This window comes from Coregonus lavaretus, assembly GCF_964263955.1.
Source record: "Coregonus lavaretus genome assembly, contig: HAP1_SCAFFOLD_788, whole genome shotgun sequence".
Taxonomy (NCBI): domain Eukaryota; kingdom Metazoa; phylum Chordata; class Actinopteri; order Salmoniformes; family Salmonidae; genus Coregonus; species Coregonus lavaretus.
The window spans coordinates 159,356-176,531 of NW_028161303.1; the positions used below are offsets into that span (position 1 = coordinate 159,356).

At 49.1% G+C, this 17,176-nt stretch overlaps 1 protein-coding gene across 1 annotated transcript in view; it reads left to right on the top strand.

The window, feature by feature from the left end:
* Window positions 1–375: 375 nt before the first annotated feature.
* Window positions 376–17,176, top strand: part of LOC311120835 (unconventional myosin-X-like) — a gene marked incomplete at its 3' end in the record, with an annotated part of 70,364 nt that continues 53,563 nt past the window's right edge. The window contains exon 1 of the mRNA XM_084195399.1: window positions 376–598. Coding sequence (XP_084051525.1) covers window positions 578–598 — 21 coding nt within the window. The 5' untranslated portion in view covers window positions 376–577. The remainder of the gene's footprint in view (window positions 599–17,176) is intronic.

Genomic DNA, 17,176 nt, shown 5'->3' on the forward strand with positions numbered 1-17,176 from the left:
CCCTGACCCTGGATAACCCTGACCCTGGATAACCCTGACCCCTGACCTCTGAGCTAGAGCAATCAGGACCTTTTTACATGTATTTTAGTGTGATGTGATTGAAAACATAAGAACTACTACTGTATATAACTACAACCTACTAAAGTACTAATACTATCAATGAAAGTGATGATAACAAATTCATCATCATCATCATCATCAGTGCAGTAGATACTGCTGTTACATTGTTCCACTAAGGGCGTGCTCCATGGTCCACCTCTTCAAGCTCCGCCTCCAGTGACAGAGCTCTATGTGCCTTCCTCATCCATAGGGGTTAGCGGGACGCGGCTGCGCCCTATCCCACACGGAGGGGTTTTCAATCCCGTTAACAACTGCTTTTTTACTGGGACGTTAATTGGAATTCGTGGTTTACTTGGTCTGGATTCCCGTTTTGAGAAGAAAGAGTGCAAATGGAACTTCTCTCATATTGACGTCAGCTCGCGGGTGGAAAGCATCTGGAAATACATCTTCCTCCTCCGCTACTGTGGGACCTGGAATCTAAGATTACAAGAGTTTTGTGGAGGATCATTTCTTTGAAATGGATTCTTTCTTTGTAGAGGTAAGATACAAGTCTAAACAAAGTATTTTGAGGCATTGTAGCAGCTCTGAAAAGTTGTTTTATTCCAAAGTGACTGCAGGAGCCGGGAGCGTCTTTGTTACATGTTTACGAGCAGTGAGCACTTTTCATGTCGCGTAGGTTTTTGGGTGGCGGATTGTATTGTCTTTATAGCGGTCCTCTCCTGCTGCAGATGAAAAAACTAACAATAATGGGTTATTTCGCTAGTAAAGGGTGAGACGCTACTATATGGTTTACAGTACTTTATGCAGCAGGATATGTGTTATAGCCTAGTATTAATAGCAGCCAGACACAATAGGCACGCTGAGCTCTGCTCTGGGCTGGGATAGGTCGACCGCTGAGCTCTGCTCTGGGCTGGGATAGGTCGACCGCTGAGCTCTGCTCTGGGCTGGGATAGGTCGACCGCTGAGCTCTGCTCTGGGCTGGGATAGGTCGACCGCTGAGCTCTGCTCTGGGCTGGGATAGGTCGACCGCTGAGCTCTGCTCTGGGCTGGGATAGGTCGACCGCTGAGCTCTGCTCTGGGCTGGGATAGGTCGACCGCTGAGCTCTGCTCTGGGCTGGGATAGGTCGACCGCTGAGCTCTGCTCTGGGCTGGGATAGGTCGACCGCTGAGCTCTGCTCTGGGCTGGGATAGGTCGACCGCTGAGCTCTGCTCTGGGCTGGGATAGGTCGACCGCAGGATGCAGCTGGACTGTCTGTCCTTGGGACTTACTACAGTTCCACATGTTACACAGTTCTAAATCTCTGTTGTTTAACGCACAAGGAGGAGCCCCCTATCTTAAGTCCAGCCCTGTTGATCTCATCAGACCATAGACCAGGCAGTCTATCCCATTGTGTATGAAGACATCACCCTTCTAATACCCTGTTACCTATGACTCGTACGGGCATAAGCCTAGCTATGTCACTAAGCATGAATGGAGACCGCCCAGCCCCACACGGGAAACACAGAGATAATGTGTCTGAAGTCTACCCTTTGAACCCTGACAAAAGCACGTGTCCTGATCTCTGTTTCCTACGCATTTCCTGCCAGGGTGTGATGTGTCATGTCTAAGTACACACTCACGACCCCTGTGATGTCTTCATGACCCCTGAACTACTAGGGCGCTATTGTTAAACTCCTCCCTTCTCACTCGTCGTCCCCTATAACCTTCCACCCCATCCCTCCACCCCTTACCCAGCCCTTAGCATCCCCTATAACCTTCCACCCCATCCCTCTACCCCTTACCCAGCCCTTAGCATCCCCTATAACCTTCCACCCCATCCCTCTACCCCTTACCCAGCCCTTAGCATCCCCTATAACCTTCCACCCCATCCCTCTACCCCTTACCCAGCCCTTAGCATCCCCTATAACCTTCCACCCCATCCCTCCACCCCTTACCCAGCCCTTAGCATCCCCTATAACCTTCCACCCCATCCCTCTACCCCTTACCCAGCCCTTAGCATCCCCTATAACCTTCCACCCCATCCCTCCACCCCTTACCCAGCCCTTAGCATCCCCTATAACCTTCCACCCCATCCCTCTACCCCTTACCCAGCCCTTAGCATCCCCTATAACCTTCCACCCCATCCCTCCACCCCTTACCCAGCCCTTAGCATCCCCTATAACCTTCCACCCCATCCCTCTACCCCTTACCCAGCCCTTAGCATCCCCTATAACCTTCCACCCCATCCCTCTACCCCTTACCCAGCCCTTAGCATCTCCTATAACCTTCCACCCCATCCCTCTACCCCTTACCCAGCCCTTAGCATCCCCTATAACCTTCCACCCCATCCCTCTACCCCTTACCCAGCCCTTAGCATCCCCTATAACCTTCCACCCCATCCCTCTACCCCTTACCCAGCCCTTAGCATCCCCGCTAACCTTCCACCCCATCCCTCTATCCCTTACCCAGCCCTTAGCATCCCCTATAACCTTCCACCCCATCCCTCTACCCCTTACCCAGCCCTTAGCATCCCCTATAACCTTCCACCCCATCCCTCTACCCCTTACCCAGCCCTTAGCATCCCCTATAACCTTCCACCCCATCCCTCCACCCCATCCCTCTACCCCTTACCCAGCCCTTAGCATCCCCTATAACCTTCCACCCCATCCCTCTACCCCTTACCCAGCCCTTAGCATCCCCTATAACCTTCCACCCCATCCCTCTACCCCTTACCCAGCCCTTAGCATCCCCTATAACCTTCCACCCCATCCCTCCACCCCTTACCCAGCCCTTAGCATCCCCTATAACCTTCCACCCCATCCCTCTAAAAGCACTATCAATATTCACTATACACATCAATATACACTATAAACATCAATATATACATCAATATACACATCACTATATAAAATAGACATCAATATACACATCACTATATACTATATACATCAATATATACATCACTATACACAAACATATATACATCAATATACACATCACTATATACACATCACTATACACATCAATATATAGATCAATATACACATCACTATATACACATCAATATACACTATACACATCACTATACACATCAATATATACATCAATATACACTATACACATCAATATATAGATCAATATACACATCACTATGTACACATCAATATATACACTATACACATCAATATATACATCAATATTCACTATATACATCAATAATGTTACAGGTTTTTGTTTTTCCATTTATGTTTCGAGGTTAGACGTTAACACATTAGCACGTTAGCATGTAGGGCGCACCGATCCGATTGGTGTCACCTCGTTAGTCAGTCTGTGTTACACCTGTGCTGATTGTCATCTCATTAGTGGGAAGGTGTTTCACCTGTGCTGGCCCAGGTCCTATTTAACAGTGTCTGGCCCAGGTCCTATTTAACAGTGTCTGGCCCAGGTCCTATTTAACAGTGTCTGGCCCAGGTCCTATTTAACAGTGTCTGGCCCAGGTCCTATTTAACAGTGTCTGGCCCAGGTCCTATTTAACAGTGTCTGGCCCAGGTCCTATTTAACAGTGTCTGGCCCAGGTCCTATTTAACAGTGTCTGGCCCAGGTCCTATTTAACAGTGTCTGGCCCAGTGCTCCAGTTGCCTTGATAGATGGAGGGTTAACACCTTTAGTTGTCTCTCCCTATTTTGATTTCTAGACAAACAATCCTTTATCTGATTTAATTTGCTCCACCTTTTTAGTTTGCTTCCTGTCTTTAAGTTTGGTGTGGGTTTTAATTTTGTTAGCCTCTTCTTGGTAAATGAAGTGGGTGTCATGGTGGGGGTCTTTTAGGGCCCAGTTGTTGTTGTTAGTCAGCTTCCAGTGGACCCCCCCATGAGCGTCTTTCAGAACCCCTCCTAAAACCCCACCTGTTTAGTTTTGGTTGTTGTCAGTGACTCTTTGTTAGTTGCCCTTTCTGTTTGAGCAACATTATTTGGTTTTCTTTCTTGATGTATAATTCATCAGATACATTTTTACGTGATTCAGAGAGTAACATATACTTTGTTTTACCTGCATTAAGTACCAATTTCAGTTCAACAAAGGCTTTCTGCAAAGTAATGAAGGCAGACTGAAGCTCCGACAGACACCGTCCCAGCTGTCACCAGACCATTAGACAGGACACTACCCCAGCTGTCACCAGACCATTAGACAGGACACTACCCCAGCTGTCACCAGACCATTAGACAGGACACTACCCCAGCTGTCACCAGACCATTAGACAGGACACTACCCCAGCTGTCACCAGACCATTAGACATGACACTACCCCAGCTGTCACCAGACCATTAGACAGGACACTACCCCAGCTGTCACCAGACCATTAGACAGGACACTACCCCAGCTGTCACCAGACCATTAGACAGGACACTACCCCAGCTGTCACCAGACCATTAGACATGACACTACCCCAGCTGTCACCAGACCATTAGACGGGACACTACCCCAGCTGTCACCAGACCATTAGACAGGACACTACCCCAGCTGTCACCAGACCATTAGACAGGACACTACCCCAGCTGTCACCAGACCATTAGACAGGACACTACCCCAGCTGTCACCAGACCATTAGACAGGACACTACCCCATCTGTCACCAGACCATTAGACAGGACACTACCCCAGCTGTCACCAGACCATTAGACAGGACACTACCCCAGCTGTCACCAGACCATTAGACAGGACACTACCCCAGCTGTCACCAGACCATTAGACAGGACACTACCCCAGCTGTCACCAGACCATTAGACAGGACACTACCCCAGCTGTCACCAGACCATTAGACAGGACACTACCCCAGCTGTCACCAGACCATTAGACGGGACACTACCCCAGCTGTCACCAGACCATTAGACAGGACACTACCCCAGCTGTCACCAGACCATTAGACGGGACACTACCCCAGCTGTCACCAGACCATTAGACGGGACACTACCCCAGCTGTCACCAGACCATTAGACAGGACACTACCCCAGCTGTCACCAGACCATTAGACAGGACACTACCCCAGCTGTCACCAGACCATTAGACAGGACACTACCCCAGCTGTCACCAGACCATTAGACAGGACACTACCCCAGCTGTCACCAGACCATTAGACAGGACACTACCCCAGCTGTCACCAGACCATTAGACAGGACACTACCCCAGCTGTCACCAGACCATTAGACAGGACACTACCCCAGCTGTCACCAGACCATTAGACAGGACACTACCCCAGCTGTCACCAGACCATTAGACAGGACACTACCCCAGCTGTCACCAGACCATTAGACAGGACACTACCCCAGCTGTCACCAGACCATTAGACAGGACACTACCCCAGCTGTCACCAGACCATTAGACAGGACACTACCCCAGCTGTCACCAGACCATAAGACAGGACACTACCCCAGCTGTCACCAGACCATTAGACAGGACACTACCCCAGCTGTCACCAGACCATTAGACAGGACACTACCCCAGCTGTCACCAGACCATTAGACAGGACACTACCCCAGCTGTCACCAGACCATTAGACAGGACACTACCCCAGCTGTCACCAGACCATTAGACAGGACACTACCCCAGCTGTCACCAGACCATTAGACAGGACACTACCCCAGCTGTCACCAGACCGTTAGACAGGACACTACCCCAGCTGTCACCAGACCATAATACTTTTGATACTTAAGTATATTTTTGCAATTACATCTACTTTTGATACTTAAGTATATTTAAGTTGGGTCCTTTTCCCACCACTGCTTGTCTGTTTAGCATCGGGACAAGACTCTGTGAAGGTGACGTTCGGTAATGAAATGCGTTTTGATATAAACAGGCAGAAGAAGCTTTTAGATCTGCGGTTACAAAATGCAGCAAGATAGACTGGGTTAAGGTTAGACTGGGTTAGACTGGGTTAGAGTTAGACTGGGTTAGGGTTAGACTGGGTTAGAGTTAGACTGGGTTAGGGTTAGACTGGGTTAGGGTTAGACTGGGTTAGAGTTAGACTGGGTTAGAGTTAGACTGGGTTAGGGTTAGACTGGGTTAGAGTTAGACTGGTTTAGAGTTAGACTGGGTTAGGGTTAGGATTAGACTGGGTTAGGGTTAGACTGGGTTAGGGTTAGACTGGGTTAGACTGGGTTAGAGTTAGACTGGGTTAGAGTTAGACTGGGTTAGAGTTAGACTGGGTTAGGGTTAGACTGGGTTAGAGTTAGACTGGGTTAGGGTTAGGATTAGACTGGGTTAGGGTTAGACTGGGTTAGGGTTAGACTGGGTTAGACTGTGTTAGGGTTAGACTGGGTTAGAGTTAGACTGGGTTAGAGTTAGACCGGGTTAGGGTTAGACTGGGTTAGAGTTAGACTGGGTTAGAGTTAGACTGGGTTAGGGTTAGACTGGGTTAGAGTTAGACTGGGTTAGGGTTAGGATTAGACTGGGTTAGGGTTAGACTGGGTTAGGGTTAGACTGGGTTAGACTGTGTTAGGGTTAGACTGGGTTAGAGTTAGACTGGGTTAGAGTTAGACTGGGTTAGGGTTAGACTGGGTTAGAGTTAGACTGGGTTAGGGTTAGGATTAGACTGGGTTAGGGTTAGACTGGGTTAGGGTTAGACTGGGTTAGGGATCATTGGGGGATGAGATCATTATGTTCCCAGCATGAATCCACCCCTACCTCTCCTGCTCTCTCCTCTCTTCCTGTCTGTCACCCTGTGACGGCAGACAGAGAACTAGACAGATAAGCAGGCAACCAGATAGACAGGCACATTTTCCAGAGACGGACAGACGGACAGACAGAGGGACGGACGGACAGACAGAGGGACGGACGGACAGACAGAGGGACGGACGGACAGAGGGACGGACGGACAGAGGGACGGACGGACATACGGACGGACGGACGTAGGGAGGTCTGGGTATTTCTCCCACAGTGTGTGTTATTGGTCCTTTAGCCCTGGACGCTGTAAAAAGCTGTAGCACACAAATAATAAATAAAATAAAAATAAAATAAAAACAGCAGGGCAAAGAGTCTTAGAAGGGAGTCCTGGGACTGACAGGCAGTATGAGATATGATCAGAGGTCAGGGGTCAGGTAATAGGAGCTCCGCTCAACACAACACACAGCACTGGCCCAGGTCCAGATGTGGAGGACACATTCACACAGAGAGAGAACTCCCTAACCCTGGGTCCCAACTATTGAGCTGCATTCCTGTAATATCTCGGATGTTCTGCCCTGGAGAGAGAGGAGGAGGGAGGGAGGGAGGAGCACCAGCTACAGTACCCAATCAGATATAACCTCCAATGGAGGGAGGGAGGAGCACCAGCTACAGTACCCAATCAGATATAACCTCCACTTATGCCCTGGTTTATGTCATCTTTCTGTCAACTATGAAGAGATCTGACTTCCTGCTGTACTGACTTCCTGTTCCATGGCTTAGAGAAGAGTAACATCACTTTATTCATCAATTGTACACAACTGAAATGTGATTTGTGCTTTATCCCCTCTGAAAGACACCTAGTGTACATACTGTAGACCGGTTGGAGCAGGGGACTGCCATACTATGTTGTTGAGAGGGGTTACGTGCCTTGCTCAAGGGCACAACGGCAGGCAATGACGTCTAGGATTTGATACCAGCAATCCTCCGGTTGCCACCTCACTTCCCAACAGATATTTTCCCGTCAGACTCGGGATTCAAACTGGCTACCCTCCGGTTGCTGGTTGGCCTCTCTAACCGATAGGCTACTTGCTCCTCTCAGGCTCAGCAGCGTCGTTTAGTCACAACATCACTTATGAACTCTTGGAATTGTTAAGACTTAAGTACATTATTTGTTATGTTAATTTTGGGCTCATGAATTAAACTGAGTGTCTCTCTGGCAATAGGGTTAATTAGCTGATGACAGCACGGCGACATCCCCTCCCCATGAAGGGTTACATAGTCACGGCGACATCCCCTCCCCATGAAGGGTTACATAGTCACGGCGACATCCCCTCCCCATGAAGGGTTACATAGTCACAGCGACATCCCCTCCCCATGAAGGGTTACATAGTCACGGCGACATCCCCTACCCATGAAGGGTTACATAGTCACGGCGACATCCCCTCCCCATGAAGGGTTACATAGTCACAGCGACATCCCCTCCCCATGAAGGGTTACATAGTCACGGCGACATCCCCTCCCCATGAAGGGTTACATAGTCACAGCGACATCCCCTCCCCATGAAGGGTTACATAGTCACAGCGACATCCCCTCCCCATGAAGGGTTACATAGTCACAGCGACATCCCCTCCCCATGAAGGGTTACATAGTCACAGCGACATCCCCTCCCCATGAAGGGTTACATAGTCACAGCGACATCCCCTCCCCATGAAGGGTTACATAGTCACAGCGACATCCCCTCCCCATGAAGGGTTACATAGTCACAGCGACATCCCCTCCCCATGAAGGGTTACATAGTCACAGCGACATCCCCTCCCCATGAAGGGTTACATAGTCACAGCGACATCCCCTCCCCATGAAGGGTTACATAGTCACAGCGACATCCCCTCCCCATGAAGGGTTACATAGTCACAGCGACATCCCCTCCCCATGAAGGGTTACATAGTCACAGCGACATCCCCTCCCCATGAAGGGTTACATAGTCACAGCGACATCCCCTCCCCATGAAGGGTTACATAGTCACAGCGACATCCCCTCCCCATGAAGGGTTACATAGTCACAGCGACATCCCCTCCCCATGAAGGGTTACATAGTCACAGCGACATCCCCTCCCCATGAAGGGTTACATAGTCACGGCGACATCCCCTCCCCATGAAGGGTTACATAGTCACGGCGACATCCCCTCCCCATGAAGGGTTACATAGTCACGGCCACATCCCCTCCCCATGAAGGGTTACATAGTCACGGCGACATCCCCTCCCCATGAAGGGTTACATAGTCACAGCGACATCCCCTCCCCATGAAGGGTTACATAGTCACAGCGACATCCCCTCCCCATGAAGGGTTACATAGTCACAGCGACATCCCCTCCCCATGAAGGGTTACATAGTCACAGCGACATCCCCTCCCCATGAAGGGTTACATAGTCACAGCGACATCCCCTCCCCATGAAGGGTTACATAGTCACAGCGACATCCCCTCCCCATGAAGGGTTTCCTCCCCATCACACATACGGTACATAGTCTGTGGTCCATGGAGACCATATGTTCCACTGGAAGACTGAAGAACCCTTTTATCTCCTAAACGTCCTCTCTGGCCCTGTAGTGACGATCCTATCCTCTCTGATCCTGTAGTGACGATCCTATCCTCTCTGACCCTGTAGTGACGATCTTATCCTCTCTGGCCCTGTAGTGACGATCTTATCCTCTCTGGCCCTGTAGTGACGATCTTATCCTCTCTGACCCTGTAGTGACGATCCTATCCTCTCTGCTCCTGTAGTGACGATCCTATCCTCTCTGATCCTGTAGTGACGATCCTATCCTCTCTGACCCTGTAGTGACGATCTTATCCTCTCTGGCCCTGTAGTGACGATCTTATCCTCTCTGGCCCTGTAGTGACGATCTTATCCTCTCTGGCCCTGTAGTGACGATCCTATCCTCTCTGACCCTGTAGTGACGATCTTATCCTCTCTGGCCCTGTAGTGACGATCCTATCCTCTCTGATCCTGTAGTGACGATCCTATCCTCTCTGACCCTGTAGTGACGATCTTATCCTCTCTGGCCCTGTAGTGACGATCTTATCCTCTCTGGCCCTGTAGTGACGATCTTATCCTCTCTGACCCTGTAGTGACGATCCTATCCTCTCTGCTCCTGTAGTGACGATCCTATCCTCTCTGATCCTGTAGTGACGATCCTATCCTCTCTGACCCTGTAGTGACGATCTTATCCTCTCTGGCCCTGTAGTGACGATCTTATCCTCTCTGGCCCTGTAGTGACGATCTTATCCTCTCTGGCCCTGTAGTGACGATCCTATCCTCTCTGACCCTGTAGTGACGATCTTATCCTCTCTGGCCCTGTAGTGACGATCCTATCCTCTCTGATCCTGTAGTGACGATCCTATCCTCTCTGACCCTGTAGTGACGATCTTATCCTCTCTGGCCCTGTAGTGACGATCTTATCCTCTCTGGCCCTGTAGTGACGATCCTATCCTCTTTGACCCTGTAGTGACGATCTTATCCTCTCTGACCCTGTAGTGACGATCTTATCCTCTCTGACCCTGTAGTGACGATCCTATCCTCTCTGATCCTGTAGTGACGATCCTATCCTCTCTGGCCCTGTAGTGACGATCCTATCCTCTCTGATCCTGTAGTGACGATCCTATCCTCTCTGGCCCTGTAGTGACGATCCTATCCTCTCTGATCCTGTAGTGACGATCCTATCCTCTCTGGCCCTGTAGTGACGATCCTATCCTCTCTGACCCTGTAGTGACGATCCTATCCTCTCTGACCCTGTAGTGACGATCCTATCCTCTCTGGCCCTGTAGTGGCGATCCTATCCTCTCTGACCCTGTAGTGACGATCCTATCCTCTCTGGCCCTGTAGTGACGATCCTATCCTCTCTGACCCTGTAGTGACGATCCTATCCTCTCTGACCCTGTAGTGACGATCCTATCCTCTCTGACCCTGTAGTGACGATCCTATCCTCTCTGACCCTGTAGTGACGATCCTATCCTCTCTGATCCTGTAGTGACGATCCTATCCTCTCTGATCCTGTAGTGACGATCCTATCCTCTCTGACCCTGTAGTGACGATCCTATCCTCTCTGATCCTGTAGTGACGATCCTATCCTCTCTGATCCTGTAGTGACGATCCTATCCTCTCTGGCCCTGTAGTGACGATCCTATCCTCTCTGATCCTGTAGTGACGATCCTATCCTCTCTGATCCTGTAGTGACGATCCTATCCTCTCTGACCCTGTAGTGACGATCCTATCCTCTCTGACCCTGTAGTGACGATCCTATCCTCTCTGACCCTGTAGTGACGATCCTATCCTCTCTGACCCTGTAGTGACGATCCTATCCTCTCTGACCCTGTAGTGACGATCCTATCCTCTCTGACCCTGTAGTGACGATCCTATCCTCTCTGATCCTGTAGTGACGATCCTATCCTCTCTGACCCTGTAGTGACGATCCTATCCTCTCTGATCCTGTAGTGACGATCCTATCCTCTCTGATCCTGTAGTGACGATCCTATCCTCTCTGGCCCTGTAGTGACGATCCTATCCTCTCTGATCCTGTAGTGACGATCCTATCCTCTCTGATCCTGTAGTGACGATCCTATCCTCTCTTACCCTGTAGTGACGATCCTATCCTCTCTGACCCTGTAGTGACGATCCTATCCTCTCTGATCCTGTAGTGACGATCCTATCCTCTCTGATCCTGTAGTGACGATCCTATCCTCTCTGATCCTGTAGTGACGATCCTATCCTCTCTGATCCTGTAGTGACGATCCTATCCTCTCTGACCCTGTAGTGACGATCTTATCCTCTCTGACCCTGTAGTGACGATCCTATCCTCTCTGACCCTGTAGTGACGATCCTATCCTCTCTGACCCTGTAGTGACGATCCTATCCTCTCTGACCCTGTAGTGACGATCCTATCCTCTCTGACCCTGTAGTGACGATCCTATCCTCTCTGACCCTGTAGTGACGATCCTATCCTCTCTGACCCTGTAGTGACGATCCTATCCTCTCTGACCCTGTAGTGACGATCCTATCCTCTCTGACCCTGTAGTGACGATCCTATCCTCTCTGACCCTGTAGTGACGATCCTATCCTCTCTGACCCTGTAGTGACGATCCTATCCTCTCTGACCCTGTAGTGACGATCCTATCCTCTCTGACCCTGTAGTGACGATCCTATCCTCTCTGACCCTGTAGTGACGATCCTATCCTCTCTGGCCCTGTAGTGACGATCCTATCCTCTCTGGCCCTGTAGTGACGATCCTATCCTCTCTGATCCTGTAGTGACGATCCTATCCTCTCTGACCCTGTAGTGACGATCCTATCCTCTCTGACCCTGTAGTGATGATCCTAAATCTTTAATCAGGTATAAAAATGATTAAAACTCTGAGATTGGCCAGATAATCTGTCACATTCAGCAATTGTTAACTAACACTCAAAATAGAGATACTATTAGAGATATTATCCAGCATAAAAACAGAGATAATATTAAAGATATTATCTGTCATAAAAACAGCTCAGAGATATTATTGAGTAATGACACTAGCTCCCAGTCCTGATCTGAATTTGTATAGAGCTAGTAGTAGTGTTTCAATGGCACCCTATCTGTCTCTGTCAGGTCTCTTTCTATAGAGATATTATTATCAGGTCTTTCTATAGAGATATTATTATCATATCGAGGGAAAGATGAACAGAGAAAAGTACAGAGAGATCCTTGATGAAAGACTGCTCCGGAGCGCTCATGACCTCAGACTGGGGCGAAGGTTCACCTTCCAACAGGACAACGATCCTAAGCACACAGCCAAGACAACGCAGGAGTGGCTTCGGGACAAGTCTCTGAATGTCCTTGAGTGGCCCAGCCAGAGCCCGGACTTGAACCCGATCGAACATCTCTGGAGAGACCAGAAAATAGCTTTGCAGCGACGCTCCCCATCCAACCTGACAGAGCTTGAGAGGATCTGCAGAGAAGATTGGGAGAAACTCCCCAAATACAGGTGTGCCAAGCTTGTAGTGTCATACCCAAGAAGACTCGAGGCTGTAATCGCTGCCAAAAGGTGCTTCAACAAAGTACTGATTAAAGGGTCTGAATACTTATGTAAATGTTTTTTTGTTTTTGTTTGCAAAACTTTCTAAAAACCTGTTTTCGCTTTGTCATTATGGGGTATTGTGTGTAGATTGAAGAAGAAAAAAAACACAATTTCATCCATTTTAGAATAAGGCTGTAAAGTAACAAAATGTGGAAAAAGGCAAGGGGTCTGAATACTTTCTGAATGACCTGTAAATCAAGCGAAACATTCGGTCTTCCTCTCTGTCTCTCCTTCTCTCTGTCTCTCCTTCTCTCTGTCTTCCCTTCTCTATGTCTTCCTCTCCTTCTCTCTGTTTTCTCTCCTTCTCTCTGTCTTCCTCTCCTTCTCCCTGTCTTCCTCTCCTTCTCCCTGTCTTCCTCTCCTTCTCTCTGTCTCATCTCCTTCTCTCTGTCTTCCTCTCCTTCTCTCTGTCTTCTCTCCTCTGTCTTCCTCTCCTTCTCTTCGCTTCTGTCTCCTCTCCTTCTCTCTGTCTCCTCTCCTTCTCTCTGTCTTCCTCTCTTTCTCTCTGTCTCCTCTCCTTCTCTCTCTCTTGCTCTCCTTCTCTCTGTCGTCTCTCCTTCTCTCTGTCTTCCTCTCCTTCTCTCTGTCTCCTCTCCTTCTCTCTGTCTCCTCTCCTTCTCTCTGTCTTCTCTCCTTCTCTCTGTCTTCTCTCCTCTGTCTTCCTCTCCTTCTCTCTGTCTTCTCTGTCTCCTCTCCTTCTCTGTCTCCTCTCCTTCTCTCTGTCTTCTCTCCTCTCAGTCTTCCTCTCCTTCTCTCTGTCTTCCTCTCCTTCTCTCTGCCTTCTCTGTCTCCTCTCCTTCTCTCTGTCTTCCTCTCCTTCTCTGTCTCCTCTCCTTCTCTCCGTCTCCTCTCCTTCTCTCTGTCTTCCTCTCCTTCTCTCTGTCTTCTCTGTCTCCTCTCCTTCTCTCTGTCTCCTCTCCTTCTCTCTGTCTCCTCTCCTTCTCTCTGTCTTCTCTCCTCTGTCTTCCTCTCCTTCTCTCTTATCTTCTCTGTCTTCTCTCCTTCTCTGTCTCCTCTCCTTCTCTCTGTCTCCTCTCCTCTCAGTCTTCATCTCCTTCTCTCTGTCTTCCTCTCCTTCTCTCTGTCTTCTCTGTCTCCTCTCCTTCTCTCTGTCTTCCTCTCCTTCTCTGTCTCCTCTCCTTCTCTCCGTCTCCTCTCCTTCTCTCTGTCTTCCTCTCCTTCTCTCTGTCTTCCTCTCCTTCTCTCTGTCTCCTCTCCTTCTCTCTGTATCCTCTCCTTCTCTCTGTCTTTCTCTCCTTCTCTGTCTTCTCTCCTTCTCTCTGTCTTCCTCTCCTTCTCTGTCTCCACTCCTTCTCTCTGTCTCCTCTCCTTCTCTCTGTCTTCTCTCCTTCTCGCTGTCTCCTCTCTATCTCCTCTCCTTCTCTCTGTCTTCCTCTCCTTCTCTGTCTCCTCTCCTTCTCTCTGTCTCCTCTCCTTCTCTCTGTCTTCTCTCCTTCTCGCTGTCTCCTCTCTGTCTCCTCTCCTTCTCTCTGTCTTCTCTCCTTCTCTCGTCTCCTCTCTGTCTCCTCTCCTTCGCTCTGTCTTCTCTCCTCTCAGTCTTCCTCTCCTTCTCTCTGTCTTCTCTGTCTCCTCTCCTTCTCTCTGTCTTCCTCTCCTTCTCTGTCTCCTCTCCTTCTCTCCGTCTCCTCTCCTTCTCTCTGTCTTCCTCTCCTTTTCTCTGTCTTCTCTCCTCTCAGTCTTCCTCTCCTTCTCTCTGTCTTCCTCTCCTTCGCTCTGTCTTCTCTCCTTCTCTCTGTCTTCTCTGTCGTCTCTCCTTCTCTCTGTCTTCCTCTCCTTCTCTCTCCTTCTCTCTGTCTTCTCTGTCTCCTCTCCTTCTCTCTGTCTTCTCGCCTTCTCTCTGTCCCCTGTCCTTCTCTCTGTCTTTCTCTCCTTCTCTGTCTTCTCTCCTTCTCTCTGTCTCCTCTCCTTCTCTCTGTCTTCTCTCCTTCTCGCTGTCTCCTCTCTGTCTCCTCTCCTTCTCTCTGCCTTCCTCTCCTTCTCTCTGCCTTCCTCTCCTTCTCTCTGCCTTCCTCTCCTTCTCTCTGTCTTCCTATCCTTCTCTCTGTCTTCTATCCTTCTCTCTGTCTTCTCTCCTTCTCTCTGTCATCCTTTCCTTCTCTGTCTTCCTCTCATTCTCCCTGTCTCCACCTCTTCCCCCTCCTCCACCTCTCCCTCTTGCACTGGGGATGCCCTCCCACCATTGGACACTATTCCACTCTTCTCATTTCTTATCAGCTGCTTCCTCCACCATTCATTCATAGCTCCTCTCCCCTTTCTTCTCTCCCCTCCCCTTTCCTCTCCCCTCTCCTCTTCCCTCTCCTCTCACTGAAGGTCAGGGATGTTCATTTGATCCCTTTATCAGACACATCTCTCTCTCTCTCTCTCAGGGCAGGAGCAGTGAAATGGGCCTTCATTAGTTATAGTTAATGTGGTGGTTTTCCAAAACAAAGAGATGAGGAAAGAAAGGTGGAGTTGTGATGGGAGATGGTCAGACAGACAGACAGCAGTCAGTCTGTACACAGCATCCATGCCGCTGATGCACAATGTTCAGAGACAGTACACACATAAGGGTGAAGCTGTAATCACTGTAGGCTCTGGCCTGTTACCTATTCTATCCATCCTCTTCCTCCTCTCCATCCCTCCCCCTCTCCCTCCTCACTCTCCTCTCCCTTCATCCATCCATCCTCTCCTTCCTCTCTCTTCATCCATCCAATCATCCATCCATCCCTCCCTCCTCTCTCTTCATCCATCCATCCATCCATCCCTCCCTCCTCTCTCTTCATCCATCCATCCATCCCTCCTCACCCACCTCTCCATCCATCCATCCATCCATCCATCCCTCCCTCCTCTCTCTTCATCCATCCATCCATCCATCCCTCCTCACCCACCTCTCCATCCATCCATCCATCCATCCATCCATCCATCCATCCCTCCTCTCTCTTCATCCATCCATCCCTCCATCCATCCTCTCCCTCCTCTCTCTTCATCCATCCATCCAATCATCCCTCTATCTCTCCCTCCATCGTCCCACTGAGAACCCTTGGGAACTCTGGCCGCCTCCCCCGCCCCAAGCAGCCCCGCCCCCAGGTTTAATCCCGCCAACAGTTCTAATCCCTCCCGTTACTTCCTCCTCATTCCGCTCTGTTCTGCTCACTCAGCTTCAAGGACATTTTCATCCAAACCCGGAGTGTGTCTCTGGTCCCTGTCACGGGCAGAACATCAAGATCCTGTGTTGCTGTGTGTTTCTGTCTGCCTCCTCCTCCAGAGTTCTGCAGAGAATATACAGTACCAGTCAGACGTTTGGACACACCTACTCATTCAAGGGTTTTTCTTTATTTTGTACTATTTTCTACATTGTAGAATAATAGTGAAGACATCACAACTATGAAATAACACATATGGAATCATGTAGTAACCAAAAAAGTGTTTAAGAAATCAAAATATATTTTTATATTTGAGATACTTCAAATAGCCACCCTTTGCCTTGATGACAGCTTTGCACACTCTTGGCATTATCTCAACCAGCTTCATGAGGTAGTCACCTGGAATGCATTTCAATTAAAAGTTAATTTGTGCAATTTCTTTCCTTCTTAGTGCGTTTGAGCCAATCAGTTGTGTTGTGACAAGGTAGGGGTGGTATACAGAAGATAGCCCTATTTGGTAAAAGACCAAGTCAATATTATGGCAAGAACAGCTCAAGTAAGCAAAGAGAAACGACAGTCCATCATTACTTTAATGAGTAGGTGTTGTAAATCTTTTGACCAGTAGTGTACATCTCAATGCTTCATGTAGTGCAGTAGGGCTACTGTGAGCTCTTCAGGTAGAGGCATTAGCATGGTGGTCAGTCTGTCTGTGTGTGTGATTACATTACATTTTAGTCATTTTAGCAGACGCTCTTATCCAGGGCGACTTACATGAGCAATTAGGGTTAAGTGCCTTGCTCAAGGGCACATCGACAGATTTTTCACCTAGTCGTCTCGGGTATTAGAACCAGCGACCTTTCGGTTACTGGCACAACGCTCTTAACCACTAAGCTACCTGCCGCCCCAGGTGATTAGACTGTGTTGTCATACCCAGCCATCCTAAAGAGAAGGCCTGAGGGTCAGGCAAACATAGCGGGGTCACTGACTCTCGTTATTGTTATGATAATGTTTGACAATGTGTGTATCAGCTCTATAGTTATGATAATGTTCAAAAGTGTTGCTATTTGAGGTGCAAATAGGTTGTTGGATTGCCATAGAAGCGGAGAGGTGCAATAGATTGTTGGATATAGCCATAGAAGCGGAGAGGTGCAATAGATTGTTGGATTGCCATAGAAGCGAAGAGCTGAACAGCTGCTAGTAAAGGAACTGCTTTCATTTTGTGAAGGATTTAACC